The sequence below is a fragment of the Dermacentor andersoni genome, chromosome 2, assembly GCF_023375885.2.
Source record: "Dermacentor andersoni chromosome 2, qqDerAnde1_hic_scaffold, whole genome shotgun sequence".
Taxonomy (NCBI): domain Eukaryota; kingdom Metazoa; phylum Arthropoda; class Arachnida; order Ixodida; family Ixodidae; genus Dermacentor; species Dermacentor andersoni.
In genome coordinates this window covers 236,300,382-236,325,527 of record NC_092815.1, presented here as the reverse complement: position 1 = coordinate 236,325,527, position 25,146 = coordinate 236,300,382, and the positions used below count along the sequence as shown (strand labels likewise).

General features: G+C 47.7%; 1 protein-coding gene across 3 annotated transcripts in view; it reads right to left on the bottom strand.

Moving 5' to 3' along the window:
* The window catches only part of LOC126539926 (ras-related C3 botulinum toxin substrate 1-like), an 81,288-nt gene that overhangs the window by 10,854 nt on the left and 45,288 nt on the right, over positions 1-25,146 (bottom strand). For all 3 annotated transcript variants that reach the window (XM_050186751.3, XM_055075717.2, XM_050186750.3), the window contains exons 3-4: positions 20,997-21,114; positions 12,049-12,209 (exon numbers count right to left, since the gene is read on the bottom strand). In XM_050186751.3, coding sequence (XP_050042708.1) covers positions 12,049-12,209; positions 20,997-21,114 — 279 coding nt within the window. The remainder of the gene's footprint in view (positions 1-12,048; positions 12,210-20,996; positions 21,115-25,146) is intronic.

Here is a 25,146-nt window from a genome sequence, read left to right as displayed (position 1 = left end):
ACGCGCGGAATCCTCGGACATGCGGCTAAGCCTTTCAGCACTCGGTGTTTCGAATGCGTGACAAATTCGTATCGCGCACGCAATCCTCGGAAACGCGGCTAAACATTTCGCGCATAGGGAGCCTCCGACTCGGCGATCATGCACATCGCGCGCGGACTTCTCGGACCGTCACCTAATCATTTTGTGCATCGGCGCCTCCGACTGTGCGAACCAGCGCATCGAGTGTGGACTCCTCGAGCCCGCGGCTAGGAAATTCGCGCGTCGGCACGTAGGACTGCGCGAATGAGCGCGTCGAGTGTCGACTACTCGAGCCCGCGACTAGGCATTTCGCGCGTCGGCAATTCGGACTGCGCGAATGAGCGCATCGAGGGTCGAGTCCTCGAGCCCGCGACTAGGCATTTCGCGCGTCGGTACCTTGAACTGCGCAACTACGCACATCGCGCGTCGGCTCCTTGTATCTGCAGCTATGCATTTCGCACATCGCCACTTCGGACTCGCAACCAAGCACATTGCGCGTTCACTCTATTATCATATTGTCACGATAGCTCGTAACAATATCTATCATACCACCCCTTCATAAAGAGAACCTCATCATGAGCTCTGTTCACTAGGCCCCTTGGGCTGGTACACACCTGGCTGCAGAAGTGATCGAGGCATCATACAAAAGTAAAATACTGGAAAGCACCTAGCAGCTGCATATCTATCACTGACTCTCTGATCCTAAGTTCCACAGCCACTGTCAGGTGAAGATGACTTGGAAGGCTACTTACACTCGGAGCCTTCATTCAGTAACATGGTCAATTCTACCAAATGAAAAAAAAAAGTGCCTCACTGATTGTAATGGAGACTGCTATCAATCAGGCAGCCTGCATGTACAACACTGGAACTATATTCATGCCCATACAGAGTTCTACACCGGTTTGAAACCCAGGCACCATGCTCTTTGTAGAGCGTGGTGCCTAATAAAGTTTCTTGTGCTAGTTCAGTGGCCAGTGTGCTATTATTGTGAGAGTGTGCAGTCACACATTTAGTATGGCCATTCTTACAAAACACAGCTTCAAAATGGTGCCATTTGTATTGCTGTAGATTCACTTCAGCAAAAGCTACATTTGTTTGAAACTTCAAATGCGTTTATTTCAGTTCGATGTTTTTGCACACTGTACTCCGCCTTACGGGTGTTTTTTCTGGGTTGTTTTTGGCCAAAAATGACAAGGGTGGTATCATTTTATTCGTATTGAAATGATCTGGGGGGTGATGCTATTTTTATTACTCTTGCGCCGTCATGAAAATTACATTCAGGTATAGTACTCACTGCTAATTAGAAAAAAAATTTCATAATAAATGCAAGATTGTTTTCTTGTCCGCAAAATGCTTCCAAATGAATAAAAATAGCATCACCCCCTACAGTAGGTCTTTAGCAATGGCGTCATGCATTTAGTTTTTCGTTTAGCAAGACGGAATCATCAAAAAGCCCCGTAACGAGTTTGAAATTAATTTGACTTCAGACCTCTATTTTTTGAACTGCTACAGCTATCAGAAATCTAATTACAGATCTGAAATAAGCACGAAAAATTACCCCAGACAGTGGAGTTTATTAAAGATTCACCCAAAAATAAGAAAAAAAATTTTAGGACCCACCTCCCCCCTTAAAGAAGGCAGCTGTTTTAGTTGAATCGACACTTGCCTTTGAGTTTGCATGAACATCACCTTGCTTTAGTGGACATATATCGCACATAAAATTCCCTCAGACACAATTGTAAGTGCATCTGCAATGGCAGCAAGAAGCAACATCAAGCCTGCCACACTGCCGAAAAGCAAGGCCCATCTGGGTGCCCATCTTGTTGACATTAAAGTTGCCACGACCACATCTTGACTGCTTACCCACAGCAATGCAGCCCCGTGTGGATTCGCAAAGCACGAACAATGCAGCAATCTACCCAGAAGGCATGAAATGATGACACTGTAGTGGACAGTACTCATAGAGCCCCGCTGTGGAAGAAGAAGCTGGACTAGTGCCATCGGGCATATAGGCGCGACGATGGTAGCTGCAACATCAACGCAGTCGTCTGTTTAATAAATGGCTATTCTTTGAGGGCCTTCTGTTCCTACAAGTTGGTGACCCAGATGTGACACCACATCACAACTGTACACGTCTACCAAGTTTCTTCTCGATGCCATGGAACCGGCCGCCGAACGACGTCTTGAAGAAAACAGAATGTCTTCCGTTACCACACTTAAACTTCCCAATTTCTGGCCCTCGGACTGTGAACTCTGGTTCGTCATCGACGCGCAGTTTCGCCGTCACCGAGTCACATCTCAGGTGGCCAAGTGCAGCAACGTTGCGAGTGCACTTAACCTGACCCCTGCAGCTTTGGTCTGCGAAGTTTTGCTAGCTCCTCCACCCGATGATCAGTACGATACCCTTAAGCGAGTTACTACAGTGCACCACCGACTCTGAGTCACGACGGATTCAACAGCTCCTCTCATTGGAAGAACTTGGTGACAGAAAACCAACTGAGCTGCTTCACTGCATGATAACTCCAGGGAACCTGTCCATCATCAGCAGACTTGAAAATCCTTCGGGAGCTCTTCCTCCAGCGTCTACCGAACCAATTACGCATTATTTTATGTGCCTCAGCTACTACGTCTGTCGAGGCCTTAGCGACGATGGCAGACCAAATTATGGATTCTTTCCATCCTGTGATATCCACTGTTGACCGTTGCAATGCACCCGTGGTGACACAACCCAGTTACAGCAGCACTTTGACGAACCCGACAGTTCAAGCACGTACCTTGCTGCACAATTAGAGGAGCTAACTAACCAGTTGGCTGCCTTAAGCTTTCGTGCGAATAACCATCAGCAGCGGCATCGCTTGCATGACCAAAACGTGTCACGCCCTCCGTCTCCCTTTATTTGTTGGTAGCACGCCAGATATGGCACATGCGCACGGCAGTGCCGTCCGCCTTGCAACTTTGCGGGAAACGGTCGGGTCAGTCACTGATAACGGCTAGGGCTACTAGCCCTAAATCAAGGCGTCTCTTCTACGTCACCGACCGTTTCATGAAAGTTCGCTATCTTGCAGACACTGATGCGAAAATTCGTGTCATTCCCCCTACTTTTCAAGACCGCAGAAGCCATCTGCATGACACGTCTTTCTCACTACTGTCAACAGTTCCAACATTAAAACGTATGACCACAAATCTGTCACTCTGGACCCTGGTCTGGGACGCCCTTTTCGATGGCTATTCACCGTCACCGACGTCCGCGGGCCGATCATTGGCGCTGACTTTCCGTGGAAGTTTAACCTCCTCGTCGACCTTCGCCACTGCCGCTTTCTTGACTTCTCAACAAACTTTTCCGCACAAGGCATCCCCACGTCTGCACCACCTTTGCGTATTGTACAAGCACACACCCAGGTACCGAAACCGTGGTCCACCATCCTGGTGGGATTTCCAGAGCTGTTGGAACCACTCTTGCCAGATCGTCCAATAGTGCACAACGTTGTAGCAAGTATGTGACGCCCCCTCGGACATAATCTTGGTTCGCCCGCCAAGCTCGACAGCCTGCTATAGCTCGGCAGGCAACACTGGTCACCACACCACAATAAACGCCGACGAGCATGGCAGCTCGCCGGTCAGTAATCATTCAGCACCACCACGCTGCGGAGCATCCGCCTATCGGAGGGTGCCAGAAGTCCTCCCTTGTTCACGACCCGGGGTGGATCGTGACATTGGCGACGAGGATGGGATCCTCGTGACACTGACGAAGATGGCGACGAGTACCTACGGAGCGTCCCACGCCGCCGCGAGCGGCGAAACACCGCCCTCCGTTGCTGTCGCCATGCCGCTGTACGGAAGGCTCGAGCCGTTCGATGGAGATGGGTCCGCCTGGCAAATTTACGAGGAGCAAGTCCACGTGTTCTTCCGGGCAAATGACACACCCGAGGCCAAACAGCGGGACATTTTCCTGGCCAGCTGCGGGACCCGCGTCTTCAGCCTCCTGCTCGACCTTCTCAAGCCAGCCACGCTGCACGTTAAGACGCTGGGTGAGCTGCTTGCCATACTGCGCTCGCATTTCAACCCAGCACCGTCCACACTAATGGAGCGTTTCCGCTTCAACAACCGGAGCCGCCAGGAAGGAGAGACCCTCGGGCAATTCGTTGCTGCGCTACGAGGGTTAGCGAGTGCCTGCACCTTCGGGGACCAACTGGACTCGCTGCTCCGGGACCGTTTCGTCTGCGGAATCAACAACCCCGCCATGCAGACGCGACTCCTGGAGCTTCCCGACTCGTCACTGGACGATGCCGTGAAGGCAGCGCTGGCAATGAAAGCTGCCGCCAAGGACGCCGGCGAGATTTCCCGTGCGACTGGCTCACCGTCGACGGAAGCGGCGGTCAACAAGTTCGCGACAAAGGGCAGTACCTGCGGTCGCTGTGGTGGTGCCCACTCCCCTTCACAGTGCCAGTACTCTCAAGCACAATGCTTTACGTGTGGGAAAACTGGGCACCTGGCACGTGTATGCCGAAGGGGGAGGACGAACAGCAAGCAGCAGCCTGATTCAAGCCCAGGTACAACACAAGCCCGCGGCCAGGGTAGACGTCGCAAGGGTACGCGGCAGAGGCATGCTGCAGCAAGCTCAAGTTCTTCCTCGGCCAGGCTCCACGTCGTGGCCGAGGACCCGCCGATTTTCGACATGTGGCACACAGGCTTTGTACCGTCGTCTGTGCCGCCATACATGCTGACCGTCGAAATCTGCGGGCGCCCCATTTGCATGGAGCTGGACACAGGGGCCAGCGTGTCTGTAATGGCCGGGAAGCTTTTTAAGCGTACTTTCCCCGGCGTGTCCGACGAGGCATCGGGCGTGATGCTGCGCAGCTCATCCGGGCAACTCTCCCAGGTCCAGGGTCAGGCACAGGTCAGCGTTCGTTTTGGCAACCGGGAGGCAACGCTTCCCCTTAACTTAACGAAGGGGTCGTCGCCGACGCTGCTGGGCCGAAACTGGATTCATGTACTGGGCATTCGGCTGCCAGAGTACCCGGAAGCCAGCCTGCAGGTGGTGCAGAACTGCCAAATCTGACAGGAGCATCAGCGAGCTTCGCGTAATGTGGAAAGCACCCCCTGGCCGTTCCCACAGAGACCCTGGTCCCGCCTACATGTGGATTTTGGGGGCTCCGGCGGCGGTGGCGGAGCAGCCTCCCTGCGCTTGGAGGACCTGCAGGGCCAGCTCGAGGAACAGCGGGAGCTGGCATCGGCACGGCTGCTGGAGCTGGAGCAGCTTCAACATGACCACAAGGAGGCCCTGAAGACGGTGGAGCGGCTGTGGCTAGAGCTGCGGTCGCTGCCCGAGAGCCTGGTGGTGAGCACGGCCGAGTACAAGTGCCTGCAGAGCCAGTTCTCCGTGCTGTACAACGAGCTCAAGAGCGAGGTCTCCCGCAGCAAGCGCAAGCTGCGCGAGGCTCAATCAGAGACGCAGAAGCAGAAGCTGGCTGCTGACCAAGGGTGCCGTCCCGGGCCTTTGCCAGAATCGGGAGCTCCAGTTTTCGCCAGGAACTTCCGTCCTGGCCCACCTTGGTCTGCCGGACAGGTGGTGTCTCCTGCCAGCGCCTCATCGCTGCTCGTCCGCATGCCAGATGGGGCCATGTGGCACAGACACGCCGACCATGTCAGGCCTCGCCTTGGGACCTGGCCAGCACCCTTGACTGCCACTGAGTTCCAGCCCGCAGAAGGACTAGCGGCAGCACCAGTCGCTCCCAGCAGAGCACCACCTACCTCGGAGGCGGCAACCGTAGCCAGTGGTGCGGCACCCGTGGGACCGGTGTCAAGCCCGGCACCACTCGCAAGGCCGACCACTACGGACCCTCCGGATGGAGCGAGGCTGGCCCAGGCAGCACCCGGCGTTGCCACACCCGACCTGTCAACACCGGTGCCCAGGCGGAGTACTCGACGGCGGAGGCCACCAGACCGTTACTCGCCTGGGTAGCAGGCACCGTCGACCCAGCTAGGCTGGAGGCAGAGCCTCATAGTGTGAACTTGGACGTTTGTTTTTTATTTAACAAACAAACTGGGGGTAAGGGGTTGTAGCAAGTATGTGACGCCCCCTCGGACATAATCTTGTTTCGCCCGCCAAGCTCGGCGGCCTGCTATAACTCGGCAGGCAACACTGGTGACCACACCACAATAAACACCGACGAGCATGGCAGCTCGCCGGTCAGTAATCATTCAGCACCACCACGCTGCGGAGCGTCCGTCTATCGGAGGGTGCCAGAAACCCTCCTTTGTTCACGACCCGGGGTGGATCGTAACAAACGTCACTCACCACATTGTGACTAAAGGACCACCAGTACACGCCCGACCTCACTGCTTAGCACCAGACCATCTGAAAATTGTAAAGCAAGAATTTGAACACATGCTCGAGTTAGGCTTCATTCGTCCTTCCTCTAACCCTTGGTCATCTGCTTCACACAGGGTGCCCAAGAAGACGGGTTATTGGCAACTGTGTGGCAATTACCGCGCCTTAAACAAAGTGACGATTCCCGATAGAAACCCTACACCTCACATCCACGATATCACCACATCGCTTATTGGCTGCGTATTTAGCAAGGTGGGCCTAGTAAAAGCTTACCATCAGGTTCCTGTCGAGCCTTCAGACATTCCTAAAACTGCAATCATTGCCTCTTTTGGCATCTTTGAATATGTGCGCACGCCGTTCAGCTTCCATAATGCTGCTCAAACATTTCAGCGGTCCGTTGATCAAGTACTCCATGGCCTGATTTGTTGCTTCGTCTATTTAGACGACATTCTTGTATTCAGTCGCTCTGCTTTGGAACACGAATCTGACCTAAGTAAGGTGTTTGAACCTCCGTCAATATGGCCTGGTTGTAATCATCTAGAAGAGCGAGTTTGGCATTGCTTCTCTCTAAATCCTGGGCCATCGAGTAATCAGATCCATTCCATCCAGTGTTTAAGCGATTAAATATATTCCACGTCTGTCTTCCACCAAACAATTATGGTCATTTCTGGGCCTCATCAATTACTATCACTGTTTCATTCCTCGTTGTGCTTCAACTTTGCAGCCTCTTCACATTCCACTCTCTGGCACACCACAAGCTAGCACGCCTATATCATGGACGAATGCAACTGAATCTGCTTTTATCTCTGCCAAGGACGCCCTTGCTACCACTACTCTACTGGCACACCCACAACCAGACGCTCCAATGTGCGTTATGGTAGATGCCTCTGACATAGCTGTTGGCGCCGCGTTTCAACAGCTCGTTGGCAAGACATGGCAGCCAATTTCTTTCTTTTCAAAGAAGCTGACACTGCAAGAAACCCACTAGAGCTCTTTCGGTCGCAAATTGCTAGGACTCTACCTCACAGTCCACCACTCTGTCACAATCTCGAAGGGTGTCAGTTCTTTATTCTCACAAACCACAAACTGCTCATTTATGCTATTACCTCCAACAGTTCCTCGCACACGCCCTGTGAAATTCCCTAGCTTGCACATATCTCCGAATTCTCTACTGATATTCGGCATATCAGTGGTGCCAATAATCTCGCTGCTGACGCTCTGTCACGGATCCATGTAAATGCAAGCCAAGTCAATCGTTCCGGCATTGACTTTGTCTGCCTCGCTACCGCTTAACGCACAGACCGTGAACTTCAAACACTCTGGGCTGCCAATGATTCTCCGCGCTTCCAAGATATCTTACTGCCTCGCTGCAATGTCACAGTGATACGCGACATGTCTACAGGTCATCCTCGACCGTACGTTACACAACAATTTCGGCAGCAAGCTTTTGATGCCCTACATTCCTTATCGCACCCTGAAGTACGTGCCACACAATGTCTGGTCACTTCCAGTTATCTGTGGCCGCGTATGAACGCTGACGTCTGTTGCTGGGCTCAGGCATGCATACAGTGCCAGCGCACCAAAGTCAGTCAACACACTATGAGAGTGCCTGGTCATTTTCCACCAGCAGATGTTCGTTTCAGCCACGTTCACATCGATATCATTGTTCAGCTACCACCGTCCCCAAAACAATGATACATACTCACTTGTATCGACCGCTTCACACGCTGGCCTGATGCAATGTCATTCTAACATTACAGTGCAGTCCGCTTATAACGATACCACATATAACGATATATCAGTTATAACGATGGGTCGACATGAGAGTGTCATTTTATGCATTAGGTCAATGGGGAAAAAAACCATTTATAACGATAGGTTATTCACCGCATATCGGATATAACGATCAAAATTTTGCAGTCTGGACGGCGTTTTCCGTGCCAAATAATCGTAACGTTTGCGTTGCTTAGTTCCCTGAAACGAACGATGTCGAGACGAGGCGATGTTTACCTCCGTAAGTTCGTATCTGCCGCCATTACCGCGCAGCGCGTCTCGCCCCGCCCGCGCACGAGTAGGCGCAGCCAACGTTGGCGCAGCGCCCCACAAGATGGCGCTAGCTGCTTCATGCGCGTCGGCCACAGTCGCTCCGAAAGAGAGAGAAAGAAAAAAAGAAGCGACAAGCAAAGCGGCGCGGTGGCGCCCGTCCCGCGTCTCTTTCGCGATAGCAGGCTGACGCCACCGAAGCAGCGTGCAACCAACGGTTCAACCCAGTTCGAAGATGGCGCCGACAAAGCGCAAAGCTGTGTCGCTTGACACGAAGATGGATATTTTGCAGGACTCGATGCGGCTTCAAGGTGAGCGCCCTCGTGAAGAAGTATGAGCTCGTCCAGTTAACGATATCAACCATCTTGAAAACCGGGAGCACCGCGATTGTGAAGGCAGGAGCTATCAGCGGCCATTCCGATCAGCGGAAAAGGGGTTAGAGACCCCTTGTACGCCGATGTTGAAGAGGCGCTTTACCAGTGGTTCATCACCAATGGCTTAAAGAAGGCGGGCTTTCTGCGTAAGGACGAACTTCCCCAACCCGCTGAGACCGACCCGGTGGAAGTCGCTGACATAACCGAGCTCTGGGAGCTCGTTCCTACTGGTGACACAGGTGGTGTGTCGAAGGAGGAGTTTTTGACTGCAGACAGTGCTGCCTCGTTCTGCGATGAGGTCACCGACGAGGCGATCGCCGAAGATGTGCTGTCTCGACAGACGCAAAGTTGTGCGACGGTGGCGACGGCATCAGCAACAGTGACAACGAGATCGACAGTGGCTCCTTGACCTCGACCACGATGTCCACGCAAAGTGCACTGTCGTCGATCGACTCCTTAATTGATTTTATGCATGCTAAAGGATTGCCGCCAGTGTTCGCGCAGCAGCTGGAATCCATGCACACCGCGGTTGTGAAGCTGAAGCTGCCGCAAAAGCAAGTGCAGATTTCGGACTATTTCGGCGCGCCTAATCCTTGACACGGTCATTGGCGCTAGAAATAAAGTTTGTTTTTCATGGCCTACTGTATACATCATCTATTCTTTAGAGCAAGTAGCGAATTCGAGTTCAGAGCTGCAAAGGTAAAGAGCGCAAACGCGTTTAAAAAAAAATTTTTTTTTTGATAACTGCAGTCCAGATATAGCGATCATCGGTTATAACGATCATATTTTTCGTCTTTATCGATATCGTTATAAGTGGACTGCACTGTACTGCAGAATCTGTGGCTCAGGCCATCTTAAGTACAGTAAAACCTCGTTTAACTGTACCCGCTTAAACAGTAGTTTTATTTTAAAAATAGTAAAGTCAAATCCCTGACTCAGCAGCCATTCAACATAATGTGTTTTGTATCCGCATAAACCGTACCAGCTTATTGCGTACGCATCGGTTAACACATAGCGTTTCCACTTTTCGTCACGCAAGAACGGTGGTGCGTTGTCTCCATCGGGCGGCCCGGCAGAACAAACCCGAGAGATCGGAACAACGGCCTCCAAGCACCCTGCGCGTTCGCGGGTGCGTGAAGCCACATTAACATCAACATCATTTTGGTGGCGTGCCAGAGAGCATTGTGGCGTCGCACACGCAAGGACTCATGTCATGCCGAAGCTCGGATAAAAAAAGGCGCCGGATGGTCAGCATAGAAGTAAAATTAGACACTGTTCGTGCTATTGAACGTGACACGAAGAAGTCGGCACTGGCACGCGACAGGGATCTACTGTTGACTATGGTGTCTGGCATTTGGAGTGTGAAGAAGTTGCTCGGCAGCGCTGCTGCGACTGCGAAGAGATGTTGGCTACAAGGTCTGACTTTTCGCCATCGTTGCCTCTGTTGTAGCCGAAGTGATGAGGACGACACGGAAAGCAACAGCATGGGCGATCGAGGCCTGACAGTGGCAGAAGCTGCGCATTATGTCAGCCTCATGAATGCAATCGTCGCGACGAGAACACCACCCCGCAATGAAAAAGGTGCCCTGCGACTTCTGCAGCGCTACCACGCACGTGCATGGAGAATACGTAACGCCAACGAGGAATCTGCCATGCGAGTGTTTGCCGAGAAGAGGGGGGCTGGCTGAAAAGCTGCCTCACAGCTTCAGTAAATTTGAGGCCACTGTCGTCGCTGCTACACTCTTAAGCAAAATTACACCCTTACTCCCCAAGGAAGACATGACACACACTGGCGCTGCGTGTATCCTTTTGTCGTGTCTTCCTTTTGTGGTTCGTCTTAGGTGTTTGCGCTGTAACGTTAAGTTCAGAATGATGTACCAACTAGGCCCAAATGAAGCTTTACTGTTATACCCTTTTGCCACACAACAATAATCGTCATCTGTCTTGTCCGCATTTCCTTTTTTTAACGCGGCGAGCTTGATACTTCCCAGTAACGAACAGCATGCGCGTTATCAGCATGACATAGCATTTCTGACAGGAAAGTAGCGAGCGCAGCGTATTGAAGAAAGGAAACGCAAGCAAGGCAGATGACGATTATCCATGGTCGATTATCTTTGTGTGGCAGATATACACCCGAAAGGGTGTACTTTTGCCTAAGAGTGTAGGCCGCTGCGTCATCAAACGAAAATAACACTTTTGTCGCGCGAAGTGAATAAATACTGCATGTTTTTTTTCCCTTTCATCGCACTCTCTCCGAGTTCCGTTTTTGACAGGTAAGTGGTCGATCTCATGCTATTTCGGTTAAACAGTACTACCGTTTAATACACACTTTTTCCAAGCTCTGGCCAACTATGGTTTAACGATGTTTCACTGTACCTGGATTTCTCGTTATGGCGTACCACACACCATAACTACAGACAGAGGAAGACTATTTGACTTGTCCCTCTTTCAGGCTCTCTCCCGTCTTCTGGGCGTAATGCATATACGAACGACAGCTTATCACCCAAGTTCCAATGGCATGGTAGAAGCTTCAATCGTCAACTAAAAGCAGCACTTCGTGCCCATGAATCTATGATTCCATGATTCCATGGACAGAGCAGGTTCTACTAGGTCTTCGCACAGCTCGGAAAGCAGATGCACAGTGTTCCTGAGCAGAACTCGTTTTCGGCACGACACTTCGCGTACCCGGTGAGTTCTTCGCCTCAGAGCCATAATCTGCTGACCTACAATCTTACGCCGACCGCCTTCGCATTACAATGGTCACTGTTATACCACCGCCGCTTCGTAACGACCGCAGGAATGTTTACACGAGCCCATCTTTACTTCATAGCAGTCACGTATTTATCCATCACGAAGCTACTCGCACTACTTTACAAGCTCCTTACGACAGTGCCTTCAAAGTGCTCGTGTGATGCTAAGTTTTTCACACTTCTTGTCAGGGGACGCGAACAGACAATTTCCATCGACTGCTTGAAGCCAGCTCACCTAGACTCTGGCAGTGCCATCTACACAACTTAAACCGCTTAACAGCAGTGCCTTCATTGTTAGGGAGGGAGTCATGTAGTGGACAGTACTCAAAATGCCCCGTGGTGGAAGAAAAAGGGACTGGACTAGCGCCATCAGGCATATATGCTCGATGATGGTAGCCGCGACATCAACGCAGTCATCTGTTTAATAAATGGCAATTCTTTGTGGGTTTTCTTCTTTAGTGGATACTTCTGAACATTTCCTGTGGCCATTCAATATCCCTTTAACAAGCCGAACAGGCCAGGATGCACCCACCTGTCGGAGGCCTCTCTGGGTGAGAGCTGAGCACTCTAGGTACTTGATGGCACGGATCTTGGAGCACAGCTTCTGGCCCTGCTCCCTTTTGATGGGCGACAGGCCCTGCTCCGACAGCTGCTGCAGGGTCTCCTTGTCCTCGCGCAAGTCCATCTTGGTCCCTGCAACCACACAAGACCAGGCCACAGTTAAAACTGCTGCACCAGCTTTCCTAGCCAGGGCTTCCACCTGTTTGACATCAGCATCAATCCTACTGTCCAAGTTTTTTTCTTTTTTTAAAGGCTTGTAGCACAGCTCGGAACAAGCAAAAAAGGAAGGTGGAAGGGGTAATGAAAAAGAATGGAGAGCAGGGTGAGCATTGACATACCAACTCGCCCAAACTGCTGCACTCTTTTGACTGTCCAAGGGCATCTTAGAAAAAAGATAAACTAAAAAATAAAGAGTTGATATGTATTCTTGTTAAAAAATGCATTGTAGTGCTTGCGTTGTGAGATTTCCCTTTCATCTTCACCTACTACTTTTCAAACTGGAATTTTAAAATGAATTACTTAAAAGTGACAACACTCGACAATAAAGAGTGGGAGTCTGAATCCTCAAGCAACTTCTGATCCCCAACCACAAGGGCTTATATTAGAGTAATTTTCTCAAGCACCCAAATCAATATAAATGCTACTTCAGCTTTTACTGCTTCATTTCTTGGGAGATACTGACATAGAAATAGTGTTGCTCTTTTCTAATTTCATTAAGGTAGTTGCAGACTCCTTAATTATGGCAAAACAGGTCAATTTCTTGAGCATCCAACAAATGATCCATTATATCATCTTTTAATTTGAGCAGCTAAAAGTGAAGAGTTAAGTGTTTGAACACAATGCCCAGTCTTGTATATGAACTCCCACTGTAAGATGTTTTATAGAGGCACTTCAGAGGTGTGTACAGCAGTATGTGTACTGACCTACACCTGAGTATGCTGTTGTGTTTCCTTTTTCCTTTATACTTGTGCTATTGCACTCATATTTTACCCACTCCTGCAAAGTCCTGAATAGGCTGCAGTATTTGAACATAAATACAGAGATTGTCAGGCGAGTCTAACACATATGTAGGAATCTTTATGAAGCAAAGATTTAGTTAAGGGCTGGTAATTAAATTTTACATAGCTTACGGCAATGCACACAATTTTGTTTACAGTAGACTCTTATTCATATGTCCTAGAAAAAAAAGGTGTACTAACCAGAAAAACATACAATCCGATGTCAAAAACATTTTTTAGGCTAAACTGTAGTTGACATTTATGTAATGCAAAACATTGAGTGCATCACAACGACGCGTGCCCGAGCGCCAAGATGCACACTTTTGTCGCTTTTGCAGCTCCAGCAGGCTTGTGTGTGCACTTCCTCGAATTTGGCCCGAGTTGGTAGCTTCTTCAAACGGGAAGCTTTGCCAGCTTGCCGAACCACTGCGTGGCCGCGTATGCGACGAAACAACAGCAAAAGAATCTCCAGCATGTGCAATACATGGCTAGTTAGCACCTGACAAGAGCATTTACAATAGCCTCCTTTTGTTCCAATGTGATGGTCTGTAACTTCGGCTTTTCACTTGGCTTGCCCAATTTCGTGAAACCACGAAACGGTGCCATGGTCAAAGAGAACAGCTAAGCATGCTGCAATGCGAACAAAATTTGTCATGTTCGAGCTGCACGTGGCGCACAACACGGTTTGCCGACTACGCAGCTAAGGCAATATTAGTGGGTGACCTACATGGCTTTCGGAAATCGTCTAACGAGATTTAATGAAATCGTTGCAGTATACAGCCAATAGAGCTTGGCACGCAAAAGTGAAACTATCTGCTCCACCGCTCTTTCGTGGCCCTGCAGGCTCGGCGGCCCCACTGTGCATGTTGGTGCTCGCTGTACATGTCCGCAGCATCTCTTCTTTGCACATATAGCAATATGCACTTTCCCTATGGCACACCAGGCGTGACACTGTCGAGACTAATGAAGCGTCTATGACAGAGTCCGCACACTTCCCGTTTGTGCTACAACGCCACAGTAGTCCCTTTGCATGCTCGCAGTGTCTCCGTACCTTCCCTGGTGCATGATTCTCTTCACCTCCAGGCACCTTCCTCCTCTGGAGCTCGCTTCCCTTGCCGCGACCAACATACAGTAAAACCTCGTTAAACCGTACCCGCTTAAACAGTAGTTTCGGTATAAAAGTAGTAAAGTCAATTCCCCGACTCAGCGGCCATTGAACATAATATATTTTGTACCCGCATAAACCGTACCAGCTTATTGCGTACGCATCGGTTAAAACGTAGCGTTTCCACTTTTCGTCGCACAAGCACGGCAGTGCGTCGTCTCCATCGGGTGGCCCAGCAGAACAACGAGCCTCAGAGATAGGTACAACGACCTCCAAGCACCCTATGCGTTTGCACATGAAGCTGCATCAACATCAACATCATTTCGACGACATGCCAGAGAGCGTTGTGGCGTCGTGCAAGCGAGGACTCGCATCATGCCGAAGCTCGGATAAAAAAAAGATGCCGGGTGCTCAGCATAGAAGAAAAATTAGACATCGTCCGTGCTATCGAACGTGACACGAAGAAGTCGGCGCTGGTCCGTGACATGGATCTGCTGTTGACTACAGTGTGTGGCATTTGGAATGCGAAGTTGCTCGGCAGCGCTGCTGTGACCGTGAAGAGATGTTGGCTACGAGGTTCGACTTTTCACCATCGTTGCCTCTGTTGTTGCCGAAGTGTTGACTAGCGACAGTGATGAGGACGACACGGAAAGCGACAGCACGGGCGATTCAGGCCCGACAGTGGCATAAGCTGCGCGCTACGTCAGCCTCATGAATGCAATCGTCGCAACGAGAACCAGGGCACGATAACGTAACTATTCCAAACCAAAAGTTTTCCGAACTTCGGCACCCGGCAATGAAAAGGCGCCCCGGGACTTAAGCAGCACTACTCGCGTGTGCACGGTGAATACGTAACGCCAACGAGGAATCTGCCGTGCGAGTGTTTGCCGAGAGGAGGGGGCTGGCTGAGAAGCTGGCACGCAGCTTCAGCAAGTTTGAGGCCGCTGTCGTCGTGCTAGGCCGCCGCGGCATCAAACGAAAATAACACTTAGGTCGCGTGAAGTGAATAAATACTGCCTGTTTTTTCCCCTTTCATCGCACTCTCTCCGAGTTCCGTTTTCGACAGGTAAGTGGACAATCTCATGCTATTTCGGTTAAACAGTACTACTGTTTAGTACGTACTTTTTCCGAGCTCCGGCCGACTACGGTTTAACGAGGTTTCACTGTAATACGCCGATTTCACAGATGATTTCACAGTATGCTTGCACGCAATAATCTACAGCATATTTTTTGTTAAACTCTATACCATTATAACCTACACAAATTAACAAGGAGTGCCATAAGACGAGTTTTGTCATTCTAGCTTGTCCAAAACAAAAGTTGTAAGCATTTGAAGTTCATGTTTGCAGCATAGGCATAATTTTAGGCATAAGATTTTCATTTCTTTTAACTTACAGTATTAACTTGCTATATTTGGTATTTTTACAGCACTTATCAAACCTTAAGGTTCTAAATGAAAGAAGAATTATTAAAATTGGACTTGTGGAACCTGAGAAAGCCCTATAAGAAGATTGTGCACTGGCTGAAAAAATTAAACAGGGAAAACCGTAAAACATACAAGGCATTGTTCTCAAGAGTTGTAAAATCAACAAAATAGCTTTATTTATTAGCTAACACACTAATAGGCCTCAGATGAATAATCGGTGCATGGTTTTTCTCGGTGTTTTCACTTTGTTGCATGAAAGTAGGTGACCGAAGCAGCCCACTTTCACTCTGCACTAGTGAGACGGCAAGTCTTTCTCTTCTGCTCTTTAGATGCCCTTATTTCTTTGCTGTATTGGCAATTCTTGTAGCATACAAAACGAGGCTTCTTTCATCACTGCATTGCAGCTCATTACTGCTTCTGCAACAGCAGTTTCTACTGCAAATAGAGAGGCATGTTTGGTCTTTGGCATTAGGGACCAGAACACAGGGGCACGACAGGGGATTGTTGTTTGGAGCGCGCATTCAGTCTCACCGCGTGTGATTGGTTTAGGCTGTGCCGACATCGTAACCCATGAGGCACGGCCACATTTTTGGCGACGTCAAAATGACTACACGCTCCTGTCAATCATTTTGAAACCGAGCATGTCGTCTGCTAGGAGAACGTAACGAGAGGTGTGAAGTTCGAGCGGTCATGCGCTTACTATGAGACTAGCTTTGCATGGCATGTTTGGTGGACTAGATTGGATCCAAATGGAGGCTGCGGCTATGGAATGACACGTTCGGATCCAATCCACAGTTGAACTTGAGAAAATGGAGCTTGCAAAGGGAGCTTCGGTTGTTGCGTTGATGTTGCTCGAGAAGGAAGCAGAGTGGTTGGAGGTGCGGAATGCATTTGAAGAGATGGCAGAAAGCGAATACTGGTGTCGCTTTCATTTCTCGAAACAAACAGTTTGTTGGTTTTGTGGCGAACTCGACCCCATAATCGGGTGCCAGCGAACCAGTGGAATGTTATCGCCTCCTGAAAAATGCACCACTGTTCTCGTCATTTTTTTTTTCTTGCTGTGTGCGACACCACCTGGCGACCAAGCAGAAAAACTAAGTTATAAATTGTAGCAGTCACACGTATTAATATTTGAGAACGTGTTTAAGCTTGACAAGAAAAAACACATTTTTTCATACAGAAAGTATATTCATTAGAAGGCAAGAAACATTTTGTTTTGTAGTATATTGTCTGCAAGCAGATGACAAACAAGGTGTGTGAACTTTCAGGGAGTTCACCGCTTTCTGATTGGCTGCTCTCTCCCTCCCGTTCTCACAAACTTTACAGACTGCCCACTTTGTGACGCTGCAGCAACAGAACGAATGCTGTTTCGAACAAACATCCCCGATCGCACCCCAGAATGCAGTGACTCGTATGCATTTTGTGTCTTGCCTATGCAGAAGCGCTGCAAGAGTTTTTTTGTCAGCAAGCTATTCATAGACAAGCACGAGTGCCTTATTAACATGCTCTGCCAAGCTCCAGTGCTTTGGAAGTGGTTCGCCTCTAGCAGTAGCAGCATTCTGTTTGCACAATGAGTTGGCACCACTCAGGCACAGGCTGTGATTTGGGTCTGATCAACAGAAGATGTGTGATGGCAGGTTGGCATTAGTGCTTTGTGCATACCATCTATGTCACCACGTTAGACTTCAGTGCCCAGCCATAATAATTTGTGAGCTTTGTAATCAGTTCACCTGTCAGTTGACCTTTGCCACTCAGACTAGACTCCCACCATGGAGTTTTATGCTTTTGTATAAGGTTAGTAAGTAAGTAAGTAAGTGTTTTTATTTACAGTAAGCAGTATACAAAGCTCACTGCAGGGGCAGGGGCTAAAGGCAATCAAGCCTGACAAAGGTCCTTGTCCCTCCGCAGTTCGTGGCAGCTCACACGCTTCGAGTTCAACAGAGTCAAAAAAAAAAAAAGATTGCAGTACATCAGTTTCAGGAAAATGGACAACTAGCTACTTGCAAGAGTACACATAACAAATCACATAAATTTACATAACATCTCTAAATAATCATACAGAAGAGGTCGCGCGCACGCCATAATATATAGCTACACAAAATAAATTCAAGAAATTCGAAACTAAGAATGCATGAGGATACAATGAAATTACATTATACATGGAAACACTCAAAATACTAATTCTTGAATGATTTAAGCATTGGTCGAGGCATGAAAATTCACAGGTTAATGTTTATACTGTATACATGTGGTAATTAATAAGTTCTTTGCTTTGCTTTTTAAATGCAGCACTACTACCTTTAAAGTTCAATCTATATCAGAGAGCAGTGCCCATCCGCTTCTGCACATGGTTAATGCAGTCTTCCTTCTCTACGTTGGTGTAACCATCAGGGTTTCTACCAAGTTGACATTTCCAAATTCCCTGAGTTCTCCAGGTTTTCCCTGAGTGCCTTTGCTAAATTCCCTGAGTGATGCAGAACTATGTTTTTTGTCAAGACGAGCTGAAACCATATCGCCAGATGCTGTCACTCTCTAGTAAGCATATGAAAATTTTTTTACAAGGACGGCTTAATCCAATTTGAATACTAAGGAGTACTGTTTATGTTATTCAAAAAGAGAATAGAAGGGAAGGGGTTAGCAAAATGCACAGCAAATAAGATGTCTTCAAAAAAAAATTGCAAATCGAGTTGGACATTCTCAAATACGAATAAAAAAGGAGATGCATACAAAAACTAATATTTTCGAATATGAGCTATTTCTATCAACTGATAGCAAGCTCAGTGGTATGAGGCCCGAACTTTGTCACAATTTAGATTCTCTCTCAACAGCTTGTAAGTCAATGTCAACTGTCCTGACATACTCTCAGCCCCAACACGACGCCTCAGTGTTTGTTTCACTGCTTTAAAGAGTTTATTTTGGTTTGGATGAGGGACACTTGCATCTTGGCATCAGCCAACACTGTTTTTTGAGCTCAAGCTCCTTCAAAATAGCGGCAGCATGCTTCCTTTCCCATTCATTCCTCAATGCGTTGGTCCTTTGTTCTTGTACTCCTTCCGCCACTCGTTCGCCCCACGGACCATTTGAAGCATCTTCTTGGTCAGTTGCACAGTCCACATCCGAGTTTTTGAACTCCTTAGGGGCCGCAAAAACGTCCAAAAAATTGGCCAGTTGGAAAAAAATAAATGCATGTCATTTACTGCCCTTGAGGGCTCAAACCGCCACAGGCGCATTTGAAAACGCTCTGAAGGCCTGTCGGTACTCGTATTAGGCATATCGGTGCTCATACTGTGACCGGAAATACCGGGTGCACGCGTGTATAATTAAGGAATACATACTATGTCCCGTGGCAATAGCCCCTTCCCACAATTGTTATGCTTCACTGCAATACTTTTGCATATGCTTCAACAAGTAACATATCCGTACGGAGGCGAAGCTGACTTTCGGGAACTGGCATTATGCAACGCACCGTGCTTTCCAAGCTTCTAAGCCAATTGCGAGGACCACAAAGGCGGAGTCCGTGCGATTGCTGGCAGCAGCGAATTCTTCCAATAAACAACACGGCACCCAACGGCAAGAAGCTTCATAGCGAACGTCGAAGCAGCTAATCCTAGCATTGCCGCACTGGTGGCTACGGCTGCCAGCGGATCTGCGTGCGAGAGCGCCGATTTGAGGCGGCGAGGTAATCAAAATGGCAGCAGTGGTGGCGCGAATGCCGTTTTGGACCTGCAGTCACGGCAAAACATCTGGAAAATCGAACGGCAAAGAGTTCTTTCGTCCAAAATTTCAGACGTTCTGATACATTGTCTCTATGGGGCACGTCGTCCAAATTATTGGGAATCCAGAAAGTCGCTCGTTGACTGTACACTGGCAACTCCTCCAGCCGACGACAGGATGTCAAAGACGATTCATTATGATTCCTGTCTGTTACCCAAGCCAGCATAACCGCGACTTTTGACCCTTTCAATAAAATTACAGCCAATTTTCCCTCATTGAGGCACAAATTCCTTGAGTTTTTCCAGACTATTCAAAATCCCTGAGAATTCCCGGTTTTCCCGGTTGGTAGACACCCTGAACCATAAACTTTGGCCTCTTCGAGTGCACAGAAAAAAGTCTGGCTGTACCTTGAAATCTAACACATTCTGAAAAGAAGTCTATTACTGCACCCACACCAATATGAGACAGATGGCCCCTAGTCATTCAAGTACTATTGAAGCAAACAGTGACATTTCCAGTATTTCCACAATTGAGCACTGTAAAGTTATTTTACTGTTGAAGCAGAGTTAGAAAGCGCCTTTTCACAAGCCTCCATTACAGCTGGGTTCACCCTTCCCTTCAAATGGCCTTGGGATGTCTTGTGGTGCAGGCCTCTGTGGGATATCCCCCATAGCAGAGAAGAAGTCGTTGAGCGCTAGTTGCCTGTTTCTTGTACTTTGAACAGCATGGGCCAAAAGAATGTTTATTTCAAACAGGTTAGATTTTGCCATTCCTGACACATGCCGTGAGCTCCATTCTGTTTCCAACTCGCCACAAAGCTGCCGTCTTGCAAAGCAGATTGTTGAAAACAGCGATGTCTACGAACATGTAGTCGCGGTCGATGTCGATGACTCCATGTCATAGCGTATAGCGAGCATCCGTAGTTTCTGTGCGGCACCCAAGCGAGACGATAAACCGGCAATCTTTTCGGCTGCTGTTTGCTGGAGCTGATTGCGAATTTCCTTGCTAAGGTATGTTACGTTAATTCTCCGTGGCTGCTCCTGGTGGCTACTTCAAATAAAACCACATGACTGCATTCATGCGCTATTGTATTGCTGCGCTCTCAACTGTGCTTTGGGCCTATAGTTTATCAGGCACGACGGAGCTTCCTCTCCGTGCGGCACCGTCAAAGATGCTGACGCACTGTGAAGCCGATGCCTACAGCTGCGGCTGCTCACTTCACCACGGTCCACACACACGATTCTTTGGCTCAAAGCATGGTTAAGTGCGCTGCAATACGATAGCGCATGAGCGCAGTCACGTGGTTCTACATTATGTTTCTCTGGCTCTCTTTAAATGCCGAAGAAAAATGCCACACAGCATATGTACGTTGCAACAAAAAATTGGATTGGTCGTTTCTGAACACCCTCTAGAATGTAACAAAACACGCTTGGTCTTAAAGTGAATATTAAAAAATTTGAATAACTGATCTCAGTTGATGCTCTGGCATTAAAAATTTACTGCAGGCCCCTTTGAATAGCCATTGCACGAACTTTTGTTGCAGATAGTTTTAGCAAAAGTGCAAGAACACTTTAAGCATGGAAACTTCCATGCATAATCAAACCTTTTTATGGGTTAGGTTTTTCTTTGTGGTGCAAATACAGGGAATGGTTTAGCAGAAGGTTAAAGACACTCACCAACAAGTATGATGGGCGCATCAGGACAGTGGTGCTTGATCTCCGGGAACCACTTGGAGGTGACATTCTCAAAGGAAGATGGGCTCACCACGCTGAAGCATATGAGGAACACGTCTGTCTGCACAACACAAGGTAGAAGCCCTTTTGAGTTGACAGCTGGGACTGTTGGTGTAATCATGTGTGCCCCCTACTAATGGAAAACACATAGAAGATGGAGGTCCTCAGACTTAATTCTGACCAGACAATCTGGAATATTTTGCCAAACGGGGCCTTTAGCACCATGAGCAGTTTGAATTATTGTACAGTCGAATCTCCATAATTCGAACTCGAAGGGGCCCGAACATTTGTTCGAATTAAATGAAGTTCGAATTGAAGGAAGCTAATTGAATGGAGGACTTACCTGCAGTGGCCCATGTGCATTGAGCTAACACATGAGTGGGAAGTTCCACAAAATTTATTCACACGTATTACCAAATTACAGTCAGTTATTAGGCAAATCGGCGCTCGTTCTGTAATAGGAGGCGGCGGGCGCACGCGTGTATAATTAAAAGCAACGCACCATGTCCCATGACAATTTCCCCTTCAATTTCTGGTATGCTTCACCGCGTATGACTGCTGTGCTGGGGCGAAGTTGACTTTCGGGAACCGACATTATGCAACACGCCACGCTTTCCGCGCTCCGAAGCCATTAGCGAGGCTTACAAAGGCGGAGTCGGGGCCACTGCTAACAGCAGCGAATTGCTTCAATGAAAAACACGGCACCGAACAACAAGAAGCTTGGAAGCGAACGTCGACGTAGCTAGGCCTAGCGTTGCCGCGGTGTGGCTACGGCTGCCAGCGATCTGCGTGCCAGAGCGCCGGCTCGAGCCGAGGTTGCGCGATAATCAAAATGGCGGTGGTGGTGGCTTCGATTAATGCTGTTTCGGACCTGCGGTCACGGCAAAAAGTCCGGAAAATCGGACGACGAAAGTTTTTAGCGTTCAAAATTTCACACGTTCTTATACATTGACTCTATGGGGTGCATGGCAGCACTAACAGCAGTCACTAAACCCGTCACTAACAGAAGTAACCGGTGATGAACGCCCGCACACGCTCGCGCACAAATTTCCGCCACGGCCTTTTTTTTTTTTTCCTCCACGCGACGAGTAGTCTCGCCTAAGCTCTTCCTCTATGGCGGGGTCAGAGGAATGCTGGTCGGAGGCGCTGCTGCGTGATTTGCGTGCTGCTGAGAGCATTATCGGACAGTATGGTCGAATATACCGTCGCAAATGCTTGCGCGTCTGAGTTACCGGACGTTTTCGCCCTTTGGAATACACATAACTTTGACGGGACCACGGCCGTCAGTTCGAATAAACCGAATATTCGAATTAATGGAGATTCAACTATTTCAGACCCAACGCAGAACACTCCATGAGGGGAAGGCATTTAAATGACATTCAACATCGATTAGCTGGTTGATGAAAGCAACTTGAAAGATATGCAATCGGTTCTAGCTACTTGTAGCGGACAAATTTTGGTCGTAGTAGAAATTATAGCAAACAGCCCCCAAAGTCCCAAGAATTGCACAGGGAAATTGCATTGCCTCTAAGATTCCTCAATTTCCAGAATTGCAGGCTTACTTTATTACATTGAAAGTAACATTTATAGAGCCTTGGCAGACCATTTATTAATGTATCCCTGAAACAGTTTTTGTCGTACACTTAAACGTGGAGGGCGTCTCTCATGGAATGCTTTCTCACAAGAATTCTGTGTCAGCATGCTATAACTACATTGGTACGAGTGGTTAAACATTACCCTCCCCTCAAGCCACAGTTTCCCCGTCAACTTTTAAGCCATAATGACATCGCTATGCCTCGCCTCCTTGAAGCAGTAATACAAGCGTTGTCTACTTCCGGCTGATTTGAACAGAGTGCGTTCCCAATCCTATGCAGTTTTTCTTGTTAAGCCTGGGCTATGTGGACAAAAATTGAAATACAAACTGCGCATGGCAGACACATCCGAGACGGCCCCCCCACTATGCACAATATTCGCTCCTTTCTTTTTTAAATGCTACGTGAAGCAAAAAGAGAAGGATGCCACGGCAGGCATTCGCTGCATTGCTGCAAGCTTATATCTAAAGTAGTAACTACAAAGTAACTCTTTCCAGTATTATTTCAGTTTGATAATCGCCTGATAGCATGAAAATATCTAATATGTTAGTTTACGATTGTTTCTATATTACGCTTGTAAGATTTTTTTGCAGCCGCCAGCAAAAAAAAAAAAAGTGCTGCAGCTCACTTGGGAATGTGGTGAAATGGCCTGTTTATTATTCGAAATACCTTACAGGTAAAGAGCAAACAATTGTACAAAATTATACAATGCTTTGTTAATAATAATACAACGAAGAGTCAAGTTTACACAAACTCTAAAAATATAAGAAAGAAAGCATACAAGAAGAAACGCAGACAAGAAGTTTTTTTTTTAAAGTAAGAAATGAATGTTTATGTCATGTCATGTTATGTCATGATGGAATTTTTCTTTGTTAGCTTCGGCTACCAGGATATCGGGAAGGTCGTTCCACAAGCGGATGACACGTGAAAGCGCAGATGAGTTAAAAGAGTCTGTTTTGCCGTAGATGCGCGTGAAAGAAAGATGATTATGCTATCTTCGCGAGCTGAATGGAGAAACTTGCAATGCTATTGGTAATGGCCTCGGTCCTGAACGTACTTGTGAAACAGCAATATGTTCAAAGTGTTCAAAGAAGGAATTGATAAATTGTTTTTAATTTGCGTTATACTTTCGTTCCAGTTGTAATATTGTGAAATGAATCGAGCGGCTCTATTCTGAACTGATTCTAGCATAGTGGTTAAATAAATGTAATAATGTTCTCATTACTCTAGAATCTAAAAAAGGAATTACAGAGAAAAAAGAAAAGCACATCCATCAGGAATCGAACCCACACTTTCTGTGTGGGATGCTGGAGAAAGTACCACCATACCAAAGTTTAAGCCAAGATGGCAGCTTTCTGACGCACGTTTTGACGCGTGAAGAACATTCAATTTATTCACAACACCTTTTTTTGAGATCTCAGCTTGTTAGGATACCATATACAAAGCTTGGCTCTCTGACTAATGCGGACTCTAAGGTTACTGCTGAAGCCACCTTTCTTTTCAAAACTGCGAGAGACCACAGCGTTGATCAAGGAGATTCATGTTGAATTTGACCTGCAGCGCTCAGGTCTTCTACAGCGTGTACAGTCGATACCGGATATATCGAACTAGAAGGGTATCACGAAATAGTTCGATATATCAATAATTCGAAACATAAAATATGCATGTCAAAAGCTTCTCTACCAACTCCACACATCCCAAGGCAGTTTCCCTATGTCGTGACTAACAGGAACTTACCGATCTGTGCCTCCAAGGCGCATAAAAAAACAAAAACACAGCGCGATGACCAGAGCACTTTAATTCGGAAGAAAAAAAATCTGACCTTTCTTCTGCGCCATCAAGTTCATTAACCCTTTGAGACGCTGTGTACACAATTGTGCACAGCAGGAGAGTGCATCATTAGCAAAAGCACTGATGAAAGTAATGGTATTTAAAATGTGTTTCATACATCTTGAAACATTTATTATTGGAACTGTGCTGCAATTTTGAATAACATGCAGAATTTTTTAGCAAAATGAGTGGGAAGGTAGACGGCTGGGTGTTTTCACTCTGTGTCAGTATGTTGTATGTAGCGGGTTCACTTCTTTCATTGTTATTTACAATATCATGCACCAGGCATAATCTTCAAGTGGCTGGATAAGTGTTTTCAAGCTTTTCAAAACACAAAATAGTACATGTTCTCATATTTTGTGTCCCTGCAGTGAGTTTTCGCATGGAGTTGAAATTTTGTAAACTTGACAAAATTCGCCAAACAATTGAAAATTATTAATATTTTCTGCAGCTGTACACTTTCTACGATTCTGAAAATTCAAAAGATTGGGTGAAAGCAACTTTTCAAACAATGGGATAAAGTGGCATCTGAAAGGGTTAAGCTGTCCTCAAGCTTGTTGACAATGTCCAAATGAGAAAGGCCAGCTCCTTCCATTGTGCCACAACAGTCGGCGAATGACGCTGAAAGCTGATGCAAGTTCAGCTGCAGTGCATGGTCGTCGGTCCTCTTC